Source organism: Ruditapes philippinarum, unplaced genomic scaffold (assembly GCF_026571515.1).
Source record: "Ruditapes philippinarum isolate M1 unplaced genomic scaffold, ASM2657151v2 ctg7056_1_1_1_1, whole genome shotgun sequence".
NCBI classification, from domain to species: Eukaryota; Metazoa; Mollusca; class Bivalvia; order Venerida; family Veneridae; genus Ruditapes; species Ruditapes philippinarum.
The window spans coordinates 7,177-24,729 of NW_026863980.1; the positions used below are offsets into that span (position 1 = coordinate 7,177).

General features: G+C 32.3%; 1 protein-coding gene across 2 annotated transcripts; it reads right to left on the bottom strand.

The window, feature by feature from the left end:
- Positions 1 to 683: 683 nt before the first annotated feature.
- On the bottom strand, positions 684 to 17,553 carry LOC132723993 (carnitine O-acetyltransferase-like). Of its 2 annotated transcripts, none has more exons than XM_060708801.1 (14): positions 17,437 to 17,553; positions 15,203 to 15,394; positions 14,237 to 14,317; positions 13,671 to 13,789; positions 12,662 to 12,715; positions 10,429 to 10,597; positions 9,714 to 9,885; positions 8,987 to 9,159; positions 8,204 to 8,304; positions 7,752 to 7,868; positions 6,644 to 6,766; positions 4,086 to 4,284; positions 3,421 to 3,558; positions 684 to 2,934 (listed from the first exon to the last, which is right to left on the bottom strand). In XM_060708801.1, the coding sequence occupies exons 1-14, from the start codon at positions 17,461 to 17,463 to the stop codon at positions 2,716 to 2,718; spliced, it is 1,884 nt and encodes a 627-aa protein (XP_060564784.1). In that variant the 5' UTR covers positions 17,464 to 17,553; the 3' UTR covers positions 684 to 2,715. The 2 variants fall into 2 exon arrangements, with proteins under 2 accessions (XP_060564784.1, XP_060564783.1); XM_060708800.1 differs by lacking the exon at positions 17,437 to 17,553 and adding an exon at positions 17,222 to 17,354.

Below are 17,553 nucleotides of genomic sequence, written 5' to 3' on the forward strand. Positions count from 1 at the left end.
CTACATCTCCATCAAATCTTAAATGTTGTGCACCATCCAAAACGTTTTTTGAATACATTTTCAAAATTTTTGAGAAAATTAGCATGGAACTGGTAGTGTGCTGCTTTACAATGCTTTAAGCAGGAATTTTTATGCATATGGCCCCCAAATTTTTCTACACAGTCCACATTTTATTCTATATCAAAACCTATCTTTTTATATCATTTAATATTTAGGTTTTATGACACTGACAACACATTTTAAGTACTAGTATTATATATATACTTCGGGCATCAGTAGAACCTGTCAGGTCCAAGGTAGAACTATCAACTAGCTTCTCAAACATAAAAGAATTCACTCATTTCAGGACTTGATTTTACAGGGATAGAGGAATATTTCTCTCTTTTGGTTGGGATTAATGTCGCACCAACACAGTATAGGTCATATATATGGCGACTTTCCAGCCTTACTGAGGGAGAAAGACTTCAGAAGCCCCTCCGAACATTATTTTGGGCACAAACGGACACCTGAGTAGAACCGCTAACATTTTGTAAATGTTTAAGCCAGCTTGGTGGAGACTCCGGAAGTGCTGGCGTGGCTCAAACATACAGAAGTGAGGGGCAAGTGGTTTAAAGTCAACAACCATAACCACTCCATATAGGGAAATAAAGCAATATCATTACAAACAAACTACAATGTTCTTAATATTCATGTATATTATATTAATTCATAATTGCATAAATTTATATCAATGTTATAAACTTGTATTACAGTGAAAAAATATCTTTTTTTACAGTAAATGTGTCGTATCTTATATATAATCACATAAACAGTCTAAGCACAGTAACAAAAAAAAATGAGCACCAGCAGCCAATAAGTACATGTATACGAACAAGTAATATAACATATATGAATACAATTCACATGGCACAAATGTTTAAAACAATAAATTAATTTACCATCTAAATATTCTTAGTAACATCATATTGTCACCTTAGTACAGTAATGGGATAACTTCTTATATAATTAATTAGGAGTTAACCCATTACTGCACTTAGGTGACAATAATGTCAACTGTATTGTTTGAGAAGACATAATTTCAATATAATAAAATTATTCATGTTATTTTATCAAGGAAATATTCAACAATTTTGCTAGATTGGATGATTCATGCATTAAGTTGTATGTCGTGTCATGGCATATCCATTAATGACTGCAAATCTCATCAAAACAATCAATAGTATTATACCTCATGTAAACTTTTTACTTCATAGTGTAATGTGACGTCACATGATGTTATTTCGGCCTATCATGCTGGAAATGAATATCCCCCTGTCATTTTGTAACGAATTGGAAATGAATTACACCCAGGGGCAAGTAATCTATATAGATTTAAGAAATTGTAATGTTCTAGTTCTCTCCCCTGGCCATAATCGATAATGAATGGGCTCTTGGAGTAATAATGCATAGCGGTGAAAAATTACATTAAAATGTTGGCTAGGGTGTTATTTCAGTTCTCGGGTTGCTAATATGCACTATTACCCTGAGACACATGCGCTATTTTGATAATATCACTTTTTCTACTTTAGCCATAATTGTATATAATATATCAAAAATTGACATGTCCTGCTTTGAATTTGAAACTATCCATTGTTGATAACTGAATATATAGAAAACAAAGTAAAATGAGAGCAGGCAATATTTGATCTCCATAGATAGGCCTTTCTCTTGTACTGGTGGCATAGACAATTTATTATCAACTCTGTTATTCAAAGAGATTTATTGCAAAAAAATCCCCCCAAAAAACGTACATTGTAAATTTGTTTATATAGATTCTATTTATAAAAATATTGAACAAATCACAACCATTTTAAGTAGTAAAGCAATGAAAATTGAGTTACTGGCTTCAAGGTGTGTAATATCTAATGCATAATCCACTGACTTTTCATGTGTGGATTCAATCACTAAATCCTCTAGTTGATGCAGTGGTCTGAACTCTGGAGAAAGGCATATATACAATGTACAATTATGATTCATATTCATGTAACATGTTTCTAAATGTCCTTTAAGCAAGTCTTGTATGACAAATGACTATATTTATATAAGGTAAGAGTTGCAACCATTACAATTGGCCTATCAAGCTATAATTGCTGGCCTCTCAAACCATTATTGTCTTATAAATCATAAAATACATGAAATTATGGTATGAATTATACATACAGTATGTATATATAAGTTCTTGATAAATGCACTATGTTATATGGGAAAAATACAAAAATATAATGTCAAGCTGAATAATAAGCTGCGTAAATAGCAATGTTAACTCATTTCAAACTGTCCATTATCAGCTGAGAATGTTTTTTTCTTATGAAAAATATATCTAAAACAAAAGGACATGGTGTAAAGAGTTTTATGTGTCAAAAGTAATTTAGTAGTATTTTTTGGTAACACGCTACACATGGGGCTCAATCCAGAATAGTTAGTTTACCCATCCAACAAGAAGGAGTAAAAACTTGTTGTTTCTTTTTCTTACTGCTCACACCTTGAATATTACACATACACATACAAAATATTCAAAATAGTTTTTCAGAAAAAAAAAATGAAAAAAAAGCAGCACAAGATTTACCACAAAAAAAGCAGTAAAAAAAGTATGGCATTGTTTTTGAACTACAAAAAAACATTGCTAACACAAAATCATTTTTTTTAACTGTTTACATTAGAAATGTTCAGCAAATATCACAGATTGGCTTTCATAGAAGACGCCATGACATCTCGCATATCGTTAAGACTGTCTTTAATTAGATCCGCCATCTTGGCAGCGGGCAATGTTACATTGTTACTCTTGAAAGAGGACACTCCAAATAGAATACACTTCTCCTGAGGGTTGTAGCAGAATCCATAACCGTCCGGCATAACTGGACCGAAAAATAACACCGACTCAGATTTGGCTGGTACCTAGAAAATTGACGCCTGGTTTTAACAACAACTATAGTTTTAAACACATCAAAAACAAGAAAAAAGGCAGTTTACAACTTACAACACACCCAATGTATAAGTAGATAACAGACAAAAAAATGACTGGGGTGTAACGATCGGTGAGCAAGTGATTCAATTCTTTTTAAAAAAACTATCTTGTTAACTTTTAAAAACTGATTTATTATTATTATTCTTTAATCTAATCATCTTTTAATTTTCTTACATAAAACATAGACACAGATTGTTCATTTTCTCAAAATTAAAATACATTGTCTCTTTTCTAAAAATGAAAAAAAAATAATAAACTTTTTGTTTATTTTCTTCAGTTCCAATCAAATATTATCATGGTTTACCATAAGTCATTAACACAGGTTGCTAAACTCAAAATTTAAATATATTGCCTTTTTCCTGAACTAAAAAACTTTTCATTTTCTTAAGTTTCAATCAAATATTACAATTGTTTACCTGACTAGTTGAAATTCTCCATGAACCACTGAAAGTGTATGCTTTATCTTTAAACAGTTCTGGCATCTCCATGTTGTTTTCTAAAGCAGTTAACTTTAGTCCTAACAAATGTCTATCTATACCTTTCCCTGAGATTGCCTGTAAATAAAACAATAGCTTATCATAGTTATTTACCCTCACTTTTTACCCCTTTACAGCTCATTCATTTCCCCACCTATTACTTGTCACTGATTATCCAATTTCCCCAACTTTGAACACCATACAGCTTATTCATTTCCCTCGACAGCTTATCCAATTTTCACCACATTTTACCCCTTACAACACCCCTTCCAATTTTTACTCCTTACAGATTATTCATTTCCCCCCAATTTTTACCCCTTACTATTTATCCATTTCTCCCCCACTTTTTACAACCTACAGGTTATCCATTCATCCCAAGTTTTACCCTTAACAGATTACCTATTTCCCCCACTTTTTACCCCATACAGCTTGTACAATTTCAACCACTTTTTATCCCTTACAGGTTATCCATTCCCTCCACTTTTTACTCCTTAGCTCATCCATGTCCCCCATTTTTTACCCCTTACAGCTCATCCAATCCAAATCTGTCTACTTAACACAAAGGGGTGTGGCTTAAAACAGATTTGCAACTGCAGGCTACTCACGTCATTGGTATATTGTTTATGACTATTAATTGCACGTCTCAACAGCTCCGCCTTCTTCTGTTTACTTGTATTACTGTCCATCATTGCTTTAGTAAACTCAAACGATTCTGTTGAACAAGACCGGATAGTTTCGGTCCGTCCTTGCTGGAACATTCTTATCGAGGCAGACTCGTAAGATCCACATGTCTTTCTGTGGTGCCTAAAATATATGTTTACACTGTTTTTTGAAACAGGGTAAAAACTTGAGTGTTTTTTCTTGTATTTCTTACCCCAACAGTAAGAGGTATACAGTAAAACTATTCAAACCCGAGGGTTATGAAGATAATGGAGGTGGGTGAAATACAAACATCCCATTTGACAATTTACTGACATAATTATATGAGTACATAGGAACACTGAAAACAAGAGCTGTCAGTAGGACAGCATGCTCGACTATTCTAAGTGCTTGATAGTAAAAGAGCCTTGATAATGTTAAATTTTTTATGTTCACCAAAGGGCTAATCTTTTTTTTATAAATTCATGTTATAGGCCTTAGAGAGAGTCTAATTATACAGTATTGGCTTGACTATTTGGAAGGTAATGTCACAAGGGTGTTTTAATGAGTATAATAATACTAATTACCTATGAATACATAAATTTGACAGAAAAGGTACAAAGGCTTGTTATTAAGATGTTTTATCAAGTAAATCACTGCTTTATTATTATGAATGCATAAAATTGTCCCAAAAAAGGCACAAACCCTTCAGTAGTTATGGAGATAACAGCTTACAAGCTGTCATTTATCATGAATTTCTAAGTTGAAAAGGGGAAGAAAAATCACCCTAAATGCAAGAAAGAATTATGGATCTTTGTCAGTGACCTACAATTCTGACCCTAAATGCATATGTGAAGTTTTAAATAAATATCTTTAATAGTTATTGAGATATGTAAAACTTGCATGTAAACATTAACCAAGAGACTAAGTAGAAAAGGGGATATGAATCAGCCTTAATGCAAGATAGAGTTATGGAACTTGGTCAGTGACATACAATTATGACCCTCAAATTATGACCCTAAGTACATGTGTAAAGTTTCAAGTAAATATCTTTGAAGACCTTTAACCTTTAACCAAAATTTCTTAAGTTTCAAAGGGGCAAATAATTCTACAAATATTGCAGACAGAGTTATGCAATTTTGCAAAATGATGAACATTGTTACTATAAAAAAGTTTTGTAAATTTCAATTGAATATCTCAAGCAATAATTGAGATATTTGACTTTACAAAAAATATTTAACCAAAATTTCTAAGTTTCAAAGGGGCATAATTCTGTCAATATTGTAGGCAGAGTTATCCAACTTGTCAATCTGATGTACCTTGTTACTATAAATAAGTATTGTAAGTTTCAATTGAATATCTCAAGCAATAATTGAGATATTTGACTTAACAAAAAACTTTAACCAAAATTTCTAAGTTAAAAAGGGGCATAATTCCGTCAATATTGTAGGCAGAGTTATCCAACTTGTCAATCTGATGTACCTTATTACTATAAATAAGTATTGTAAGTTTCAATTGAATATCTCAAACAATAATTGAGATATTTGACTTTACAAAAAACTTTAACCAAAATTTCTAAGTTTAAAAAGGGGCATAATTCTGTCAATATTGTAGGTAGAGTTATCCAACTTGTCATATGATGTACCTTGTTACTATAAATAAGTATTGTAAGTTTCAATTGAATATCTCCAGCAATAATTGAGATATTTGACTTTACAAAAAACTTTAACCAACGCAGACGCCGACGCGGACGCCGACGCCGGGCGACTACAATAGCTCTCATATTCTTCGAATAGTCGAGCTAAAAACAGAATTACACTTATGAATTAATACAGGTCTTGGTTTAAACATATATATTTAAGCTTGATTGCGAAACAAGTTCTTGCAACTTATATTAATCACTTTCGAGTCTGCTTCCTGGAACCAACTAGTACTGGTGTCATATGAAGAAACATGGCCGTTACCTGATTAGGGCTTGAAGCCATGATCCCTGGGTTGACAGGCAGACACCTTAACCACTAGGCCACCAGCCCCTTTAGGTCTGTATTTGACACTATTTATTGCAATATTAAATTCTATCAGTTAGATCAAATCTACATCTCTCAATGTTCATCACTTTTAAAAGTCAATAAATGAGCCGTGTCATGACAAAACCAACATAATGGGTTTGCGACCAGCATGGATCCAGACCAGCCTGCGCATCCGCGCAGTCTGATCAGGATCCATGCTGTTCGCTTACAAACCCTATAACAAGTAGAGAAACTGATAGCGAACAGCATGGATCCTGATCAGACTGCGCGGATGGGCAGGCTGGTCTGAATCCATGCTGGTCGCAAACCCATTATGTTGGTTTTGTCGTGATACGGCTCAAATGAAGGTTCCAAAGATCGAAGTTTTATAGTTTTATCAAACTTTGGTTAATCAAACAAGTACTATATACCAGGTAACAAAACTAAAACCTTAAGAAAGACACTTTCTAGATATTTATTTTTCATTCAAACAAATGTTAACGAAAAATTCTAACCTATAATATGCAAGCTGTATTGCATTTTGTATAAAACTGTCAGGGCTGACTTTCTGAGACTTGGGGAAATTCTTTCCAAACTCATCAAACACAAAGACTTTCAGGTCAAGGTCATTAACCATCCTACATAAAACAATACATGAATGAAAGGTTTATTATTATTACACAAGTAAATAAATTTGAATAAACTTCAATATTTAGCTTGACTATTCAAAAGAATAGGAAGACGTATAATTGTACTTGCCCCAGTGTCAGCCTTGTAGTCACAGTTTGTGCAAGTTGGTATCTCTAAAAGCTACTGAAGGGAATGGGTTAAAACTTCACACACTTACTCTCTGTGATTATTTAACATGATGGGCTGAGAGTTCTATAACTCTGAGTTACCTTTTTATAGAGTTCTGCCCCTTTTCTTACTGTCAGTTGAGCATACTGTCTTACAGACAGCTCTTGTTCTTGATATTCTTATCTTTCAGCTTACATTATAATTATATATTTATATTTTTGTTAATAAAATTACACATATTATATAAAGAGAACAGGAAGATTTTAAAGGTATTAAAATCTAAATTTGATTCTTAGTTTAAATTAGATCACCTCACAATCAAGATTATCTTAAATAGAGATAATGTTTGGACACAAACAATTTATTATAACTTGTTAAAACTTGAACACTTTCCAGTCCACTTCATTGAACTAACCAGTACTAATAACATAATGAAGAACATGCTTGTGACACAAATAGGACTCAAACCAACATCCCTTACACTAATTTAGTTTAGTTCAAATGTGTAGGAAGCTATAAGCTTATTGAAACACTCCTGGAATCCATTCCTGGAACCAACCAGTGTGAAGCAATGAGTGTAAAGTTTCTTGCTCACAAAAACAATGGCTTGCCCCCTACAATGTTTGAACCCACGCAACCAGAAATCCTTGGATTATTAGTCTGATGCATTCACCACAAGGCCATTCCACCACACCCTTAGAATGAGGGCCAAACAAATTAACAACTAGGTCTCTCCTCCAATTTCCAGCTTAATTGACACAATGTATACAAATATTGTAAAATTGTTACTATGTAACTAGACTATACTGTGTAAAGGCCTGGTACCTGGCTGAGTTTTCCTTGGCTAGTGTAAGACTTTTACTAACATCATTTGTGAGATTAAACTGTAATTTTGTAGGTGGTTTTACATCAGATGCCGGGCTCCATTCTTTACCATTAGCCCTGTAAAAATGAGCAACAATTAACTTACAAATCATAAGATACCTTTCTTCTTCAATAAACTACTGTTGCTCTAAGTCAATAAAATTAGTTTTCAATCATATTCAATGTATTAACTGCTGTCATAGATGTCATAATATATTTCAAATTCAGCACAAAGGATTACTTAATGCTATAAAACATAACAACATGGAAAACCAGAAGCTACTTTTCAAGCATTACAAGTTCATATGTTAATTTATTTGAACAGTAACTTGGAAACAAATTACATTGAAAAATCATATACCTATAATATTCCTCAAAGAAAATAGGAGAAAGTATTAATTAAAGTTTCTTACAAAAAGTTTAAACAATGATCCATGACATGTATGATTGGTGGTCCCTCGGCAGTGGTATGCTCATAATTCAACCCACTGTAACCATCCGCTCCTACTATAAACTGAAAATAAAACATTGCTTTATGTTAAAATATTATCAAAATTCAATACTCTATTAAAAACAAATACATGTCCATTAAATAAAGCTATATGGTTATAATCAAGGTTTTTATTTTTATCTGAGGCAACAGATGTGCCAACAAAAGCAGCCAATTTGGGCAAGGATGATATTTTAATATACAGGATGAAAATACAACTGATTTTAACAGCATTTCAACAGATGATATGGATTGCTGATTTGTTAATTGTGAAAATCCTGATTATAGAAGATCAAAGACATGTAGTCACTTTAATGCAGAAACGGGTTAAAACCTTCTAAATTTAATAGGAGTTAACCAGTTATTGCCCTAAGATGACGATGTATCCCAATAAAATGTAACTTACTTAGTAATTGAGTTGAATGCACCAAGGGCCTTGCGGCCTAGTACTTTCACAGCCAAATTCATGTCAAAGATCAAGATATATATACTATAACAAAGGCCCTTCTATTATATAAACAGATATTGACATTCATATTTCAACAGTAGTTTATGTTCAACTATTAGATGACGAAATCCAAATCAGCAAATCTTGTACGAAATGAACAAAGAGATGAACACGAAACCAAATACTGACTTGAAAAATAAAGGTCTTAACAAGAGTTAGGGATGTCTTGAAATTTTGCAATTTAAAAACTTTACATACCTGTATTGTTTTATCAAACCACCTGTTGCCAGAATGTAAGGAAGGTCCTCCACCATGTAGCATTTGATGTCCACTAACAGTGCGTGGATCATTCCCAAAGTCGTTTGACTGGTCCAGGCATAAAACTATGATACTGCGCTGGACTGAGTCGAAGGAGGCTTTATTTGTTTTATCTGTCAATTAAATAGTATCATTTATTTATTTATTATATTAACTAAAAAACAATAAATATCTTACTCAGTCAGTACTATTTTGAATTCCTCATAGAAAACAGTGACAAATGTATATTAAGGAAAAGAGATCTAACTCTGTGTGTTTTAGCTACATATATTTATTATGCCATGAATTTTGTAATACAATTTATTTAAAGGCCCATAATGCCCAAGAAATGATATTTCCCAAAAGCTTTTTACATTTTCCTAAAAGATGCTCAGTGACAAATTACAATTTTTTCTTCTATTGTTTTGAGGCAATTAGCACAGTAAGATCTATAGTGATTTAGTATTCTGTATGGAAGTCAAAATGCTACTACTTTGCTGATACTATATATCACAGACCAAACCACACAAATAAAACTGCAAAATGATGCTGATTCTCAATATAAGACCACTTATTTAATCAGAAGTTCCTTGTCCTGATATGTCCCAGGTTATAGTGATAGAAAAGTTTGTATGCATGTGCTTACTCTCATTAATCTAGGATGAAACAAACTGTATATCTCTTTTACCTTGGATCATTTTCTTGTAAACACTAGACCAGTTATCTCTGTGTTCCATAGTAAACAGCCCTATTGGTTCCCCTGGTGTTGACCCTTGATTTACAACCTCTAACAGCTGGTTCCTAACCTGAGATATTGTAAGTGGATTCCCATCATCACCATACACAGGCACCTCAAATATCTGTAAACAACAATATCAAAATGATATATACCTTAAATTGCTATACAGTAAAACAAGAACAGTAGGTAAAATTTTCAGTGCTTGATAGTAAAACAAGAGCCTGTATAATGTAAAATTTTGTAAGTAAAAAAAATCCATGTTAGAGTTCTGATTCTTAGACTGTTACCTTCTATTGTGTTAAAAAATAAGTGTGCAAAGTTTCAAACAAGTCCCTTCAGTGGTTTTGGAGATATAAACTTGCACGCAAAAACTTGACCAAGTTTATTTGATCTTCCAAAAATTTCTTATGAAAAATCAAAACACAAAGTACACACCTGTTCCCCTTTTTTACTTTTTACATATATACATTTCATATTACAATATCTAGTTTTATAAACTTATTATTTGTGAATATGTATAATATATGTATAGTTGACATACATTGTAGTTTAAAATGCAAATGCCACTCAACAATGATAAATCTCTACTTTTCCAATTTTATCTGAAGAATCCAACAAATAAAGCTGATTTGTTTCACACAAAGATCAAGTTTAACTAACATACATTATTATTATAGATGACAGTGATGTGTTTAGGTGCTCCTGGCCGGTCAGGAGGGTAGCATGCCCAGTCATCATGTTTCTCCAGGGGTATCCTACATGCTGCCAGCACCTGGAAGTACTGCATCATGCACAGTGGGTTCTTCCCAAGATGCTCCACTGGTAATGTCTGACTGTAATAAAATGTATGTGTAAAAAGATTACACCCCTAAATTTGAACAAAGGGCTTGTCCTGGTTTGAATATTGAACAGTCCATAGTTTGTAAAAGGGAGTTGAATTCAAAAATTGAACATTCAGCAGTCAAGTGTGTAGGCAACTGCATGATATGCAAGCAAGCCTTGTTTTACAGAACAGAACAGAAATTTTATTACTTGGTTATAAGCATAACAAGCTCATTACCATGTGACATGATTTATTATTATACAAATACAACATATAAAAATTAATTACACTTGTACCGTAATTCACATTTTCATGTTCACTACATGTATTTACATTATGTATTATGTTTGATGCTCAATCAACTTCATGTTGTTACATTATTTTCAATAAAATTCTTAGAATTAAAACTGCAAATCCTTCAATAAATGTTACATTATCAGTTTGTAGCTAGTACAAGTTAAAGTTTATAACTCATTTTCGTTTATGGTTATAGCCCGCTTATTTGAGCAAACATGTTTCTCTGTTAAAGGAACTCCACTGAGGTCCAAAAGTCTAAAAACATTTAATTTGAATTTCATAGATCAGCTGGGTCACTTAAAACAGAAAGATATGCAAAAGATAATAACGAAACATACTCAGAAATAAATTGAAATTTATATTTTAGAGTCAGATTTGAGTGAAAAACATTGCAATGCTTTTTAATTTTGGGTTATTTTTTTACATTTAGAATATTTTTTCTGGAAAAACAGGTAGAGCAAACAATATGAGAATTTGCACAAAAGTTATTAGTCTATATCTACATCAAATGGAACATTATTCTTAAACTAGAAATGTTTCCATAGGACACGGGTGCCCCCACCCCGCCACTGTTCTGTCAATCTTATGACTCTAGGTCAAACATTTTTTGAAAACTAAAAATCTTTACTAAAGTACAGGGCAAGAACTTTACAAATACTGAATAAATCCACAAGCAAACCCCAAGGTGCATAAGTACACATGCTGACCAACATTCTTGAAAACTTTCAGGCCTACAAGTGAAATACTTTTTGAGCTATGCATGAACAAGTTGAAAATTGCAAATTTATACTACTGTAAGTCAAGGGCAATACCTCTAACAAAACTGAAAAAAATCCACATGCAAAATCCCAGGTGCATGGCTTCACAGTGATGTGAATCATTATTCGTGTATTTTAGTGATGTTGATCATTATTCCTGTAAAGTTGTTTGATTCTAACTCAAGCACTCAAGGAAAAAATAACAACATAATGAAACAGTTTTTACTAAGTCAAGGGAAATAACTCTACAAATACTGGATAAATCCACCAGCGAAACCCCAGGTGCAAAACAAAATATGCTGAGCAACCTTCCCGTCAGGTTTAATGACTCTATGTCAAATCCTTTTTGAGTTACGTGCGACACAAGTTGAAAATTGCAAGAAATTTTAAGTCAAGGGCAATAACTCTAAAAATTAAACTCTAAAAACTAAACTACTGAATAAATCCAGGCGATAAGACTCAGGTGCACAACTTCACATTCTGATCAATATTCCTGTAAAGTTTCATGACTCTTGGTCAAATCCTTTTTGAGTTACATGCGACACGAGTTGAAATTTCAAAATTTTACTAAGTCAAGGGCAATAACTCTAAAAATACTAAAAAATATCCAGACGAAAATACCCAGGTGCACAACTACAAATGCTGATCAACATTCCTGTAAAGTTTCATGACACTAGGTTAAATACTTTTTGAGTTACGTGCGACACAAAAGTGAATGGACGGACGGACGGAAGGATGGAGGGAAGGATGGACAGAAGGACAGGGGTAAATCTAAATGCCAACCACTAAAGTGGGGGCACAAAAATTATTTCCAATCCTGTCACGTGAAAAAAACTCAGTGGAGTCCCTTTATTTACAGTTATTGTAATACTAATTTTCAGTTCACGTTACCTACAGTAATATTTTCAATAATTCACCTTGTAAGAAAAAGAAAAAGTTAATCCATAGTTTATTGCTGAAAGTCAACTAACTACCCGTATTTTACTATTATAATGATAATTTAAATTAAAATGACTTACTCATCTATCATAACCTTGTAGTCAAGGAGACCAGCAATCAGTTTGGATGCATACCTGAAATATTACCATCATTTATATCAGTACAACATTTAAAATAACTCTCTTGTAGAGTGCTTAAGACTTTTGGATATAATAGAAAAACAAAAGAGTAAATTGTCATTGTGGGGGGGGGGGGGAATAGAGAATGCATGCTTGATGTCAGAATGGAGAAGATTTATCCGGTGAGTGTTTGTTTAATAGGGTTTTACGTCACATCGACACATTATAGGTCATATGGTGACGTTCCAGCTTTACTGATAGAGGAAGACTTCAGGTACCCTTCCGTGCATTATTTCAGGCACCTGAGTAGAACCACCCATGTTCTTTAAGTTAGCTGGATAGCTGCCTTACATGAGAGAATCCAAAGTCTCTGTTTGGATTTGAACCCACAGCAGTGAGTGGCAAGCGGTATCTGGTGAGTGAGAAAGTGTATCTTGGCAAGCTTTAACAAGCCAAGATACAATTTCATAGTAAACTGTCCATTCCAACAATAACCATCGATTTATCCTGCTATTGTCTACTTCAATAATGTTTTTGGATTATTTAAATGGTTCCATCCTTATTTTTTTCCCCAGTAAACAGCATGTATATGTAATTCTGCTTTGCTACTAACCATGTGATGTCATCATAGGCTAACTATGTGATGTAATGACTGGAGATAGAGATAAGTTTATCTAGAAAGGCTTGAATATTATACTAATGTAGACAGTAGCAAGATAAATGGAGAAACAATAAATTTTTGCTTAGTTTTTCTACATTTGGTTCTATTGTGTCAAACACATGTTAGACAAATGAGAAAAACAACAATGTCACTCAAATATCACCTGGAAATGTAAAATTATCAGATTAGCTAAGTTTCTTAGCTTTAGTTGTTACTACACAGTACAAAATGATAACTTTTTGAAAATGATTTTATTTTTATTTAAAAGAAAAATTTCATCTCAGTTTTTCCCCTGGTATATGTTCTTACTCTATTTGTCCCTGGGTACCAGAAAAGTCTGCTTTAGGGAATAGTACTCCTGGGTTTGAATTGATCACAACTGGTTCCCTGAATCCCAGATAAGCTACACTTTTCCACCAGTCTGATAACTGTAAAATATAATTTGTATTTTTTACCTTTGGACAACTTTAACATTTCAAAACAAAAAAATAAGCCCAATGTCATTTTTCTATTTCATCTCAAAACTTTGTCTCCGGATGGGTTAATAAATTTCAAATATTTGAACTTAATATTAATAATAATATGTACATATAATACATCATAATTCTGCATGTTTGCAACTGCACTTTTTATTAGATAATTGTGACGTTTATATAAACTATATACACAGCTCCTGTCATTTGATTAAGTAATTTCATATATTTTCTTTATTAAACCAAGTATGCTGCATGTGATATAAAAATTCTTGACAAGCTACTATGTATAAAGAGTTGTTTGCAACCTGGCAGCTAATAAGGCTATATATGCAAAAACCATTTATATAGGGCCATTTAACAAGTCAAAAATCTTTACAACTTGACAGTCGTATACTTTACCCAATTATCGTGCTTTTCTGCCCTTTCTATTAGTTTAGCCTGCAATGTTTTGCCTACTCCATTTTCAAACTCTTTACAAAGCTGAAATACAGTAAGATGAAAGTCATTCAAAATATTTATACCTATGATTTATCCAAGTATTTTTTTCATATTTCAAAACACACTGTGTTAAAAGCTAGTCATCTGTAAACTTTTACGACATTTTAAACTTTCTGAAATTGTATCATAAACATGATAAATTACATATAATTTAAGTTGGAAAGGGCATCAAACATCCAAAAATAAATTGATGTATACACTTTTATTATTTTAACTTATGTAACAGTATATGTATCCAAGTTACCATGAACATGTATAAATTGAATACCTTTATATAAAAGAAAACAAATTATTGACTTACAAATTTTCACTAATATGCTCAAATCACAAGAGCATGGCATCTAGTGTTAACGTTTAACTGTTAAAAAAAGGGGCATAACTCAAAAAAATATTGCTTTCAGAATTATGCCCCTTGTTTTACAATTGCACCGTGTCATGATAAGCAAGTGTTTTAAAGTTTCGTGTTGATAACTTCTTAAATGTTTGATTAATCGTCTATATTAAAGTTTTTGCACAATGTTAAAGACACCAACGCATGACCATAATAGCTCAACTTTTTCTTTGATGCAGACAAGCTAAAAATGGCGCATAAAGACAAGATAAATTCAGAATGGCATAGTTAGTCAATTCTAGAACTTATAAAGCCCAGTGGCTTGGCTGAGTCTGAGTAATCTTGTAATCTAAGAATTGCTGGCCACATATGTTCACACCCCATTAGGGTCAAGTCATGTTTCCTTGAGCATGAAACTTGGCACATTCATTGCTAAGTACTGGTTGGTTCCAGGAACGGATTAGAAAGTGTTTATATAAATGTAAGCTTATAGCTTACAATTGAATCAAACTAAAATAAATTCTGTATAAACAAACCTTTTCTGTATGCCTATACTCGTCCTCAGTAAGAAGTGGTTCCAGAGATTTCAGGTACTTTTTCAGTGTCTGTTCCAGCGGCGCTACTGGATATTTAGGCAATGCAGCCTGCACCGAGAACATCCGACCTTTCAACTTCTTTGGTTGTAATGCTGGCATCTTTGTAAGATTTGTAGAATAAGCTTGACGAACCTGGAATATGTGTAGAGTTTGAAGTGAATTGATAGAAATTCTTTAACACAACATTTTACAAGTTCATCACAATAATTTGATTCAACAAAGGTTAAATTTGGGAAGTGTTCCTTCAAGACTAGACAAATAATAGGAACTAAAGATAATAAAAAAAGCCTTTACAGATTAAATGTCAGCCAGTTCAAGTTACAAAAGTATGTATATATTGGATAAAGATGGATAATATCATATACATGCAACAGTAAAATACCTGTATCAAGACTAAATGGTCTTCATTGTGGGGTGGTAGATATATATTTGTATTGTAATCTTGATTTATATATTTTATGAAAGTAGTCTATTTTTGAACATGTATTTGTAAGTTCAAATAATTTGTATGAAAAATTTGAAAATAGAAATGTGTCCATAACACTTATGCTCCCACTTCTTTCGCTGTCACACTGACAGTGGCATAATTACTTACATATGCATATTTAATAAACTATATATAACTTTTATATTACATTGCATATGATATGTAATCATATTTCATAGTGTTTAGTATCATTTTAATAAGTAATATATCTAAATACATTTTGCATGTAATAATAACTTTTAATTTTCACAAACCATATTACTGAAGAAACTTATGTTTTTGATTACACAAGTATTTCATGCTTCAGTCTGACCATGACCAAATGACCTTAAAATCAGTAGGATTCTCCTACAGGCCATGAGTAATGTCCATACAGTATCACTGTGACCTTGACATTGGACCCAATTACCTCAAAATCAATAGCATGTTCAGGCTCCTATGATTGATGGGACAAAGACTTTACACAGTGCTTCTGTGACCTTGACCTTTGGCTTAATTAACAACCTCGAAATAAAAATTTAAAAAAAGAGTTATCTACTAGTCACGACCATCCTCCACATAATTCTTAGAATTGAAGACTAAAATGTTCCCTATTTTTTGGTTGGGCAAACTTTTAATGGTCAAGATCATGTGACCTTGATTTTTGAACCACTGACCTCAAAATCAATAGGAGTAATCTACTTGTCAAGACTTTGTTAACATTAAATTCCTGGTTCTATACTGTAAGGCATAAATGATATAAAAAGATAAGATAAGATAATCTTTATTTAAAGTCGGTTTCATAAAAACATATAAACATTAGCTATATAAGCTATTTTCCGACATAACTTATTATCCTATAACAATTCAAACAAACAATCTGTATAAAAGAAAATATATAAAAGTATTAAGAAGATCAATGTACATTTATGAAATACTCTGTAAAACAGTTAAGATTTATCAGCACATATAAATGCGGGTAAGAAAGCATTAAATGATTAAAAGCAAATATAACATTACAATCAAATATCACATAAAATTACATCATACAAGAATTCTATTTATGTACACAACCCTAAAATCAGAAAAAGGATTAGAATTTTTAAAAAAAATTAAATTTTTACAATAAATTAAAAGCAAACTGGCAGGCTCAAATAGGTGTTGATTGGATTATCAGTGTTCTTTAATTGCAGATATCACATTACAAATAAAACAAAGAAAAATCCCATTTTCCGACAAGTCTATCAAGACTTGATGGAAAATAGAATTTTTTTATTCTTGTGGAAATGGTTTAAAAACAAGTTTAATGATTAAGACACATGCCTCATTTGTGTTAAAAGGTTTTTTTCTGACCTTTTACAGAATTTGTTCAAGTCCGGGGGATAGAGTCTGACCCCCAACTGTCTGGTTAAAACTGTTAAATATCTGATTAATTTAATTTATTATCAGCTAGGTATAAGAGAATTTATTAGTTTCTGTATAAAAAAAATTACCACAGGTAGATCTAGTATTCCTTTTATATGCTTTAAACTTTTCATTCCAAAGAGAACATCAAATTTTCAGTGTTTGACATTTCAACTTCACTGATAGATCTATTAAAATGAAAGTCATTTCTATTTGAATTCACAATCACCATATCACAGGTCATGAATTAGAACGTCCTAATTGTTAAAACCTTTGAAAATTTCATCACCAGAAATAAACTTACAATGGTGCGTGACACAAAACGGAGCATGACTACTAATTAACCTGTACCAATTAGTCAATTATTCATAAGTTTAGCAAATATTATGGTGCAAAGTCCACTGACTTATTTTGATAAAAT

Coding starts and splice junctions, on each gene's coding strand:
- LOC132723993 (XM_060708800.1), bottom strand. CDS start 17,266: ATGAAAAGTTTAAAGCATATAAAAGGAATACTAGATCTACCTGTG. Junction 12,716..13,670: donor GGTACCCAGGGACAAATAGA/GTAAGAACATAT, acceptor GTAATATTTCAG/GTATGCATCCAAACTGATTG. Junction 3,559..4,085: donor ATAAACAATATACCAATGAC/GTGAGTAGCCTG, acceptor TTTTATTTACAG/GCAATCTCAGGGAAAGGTAT.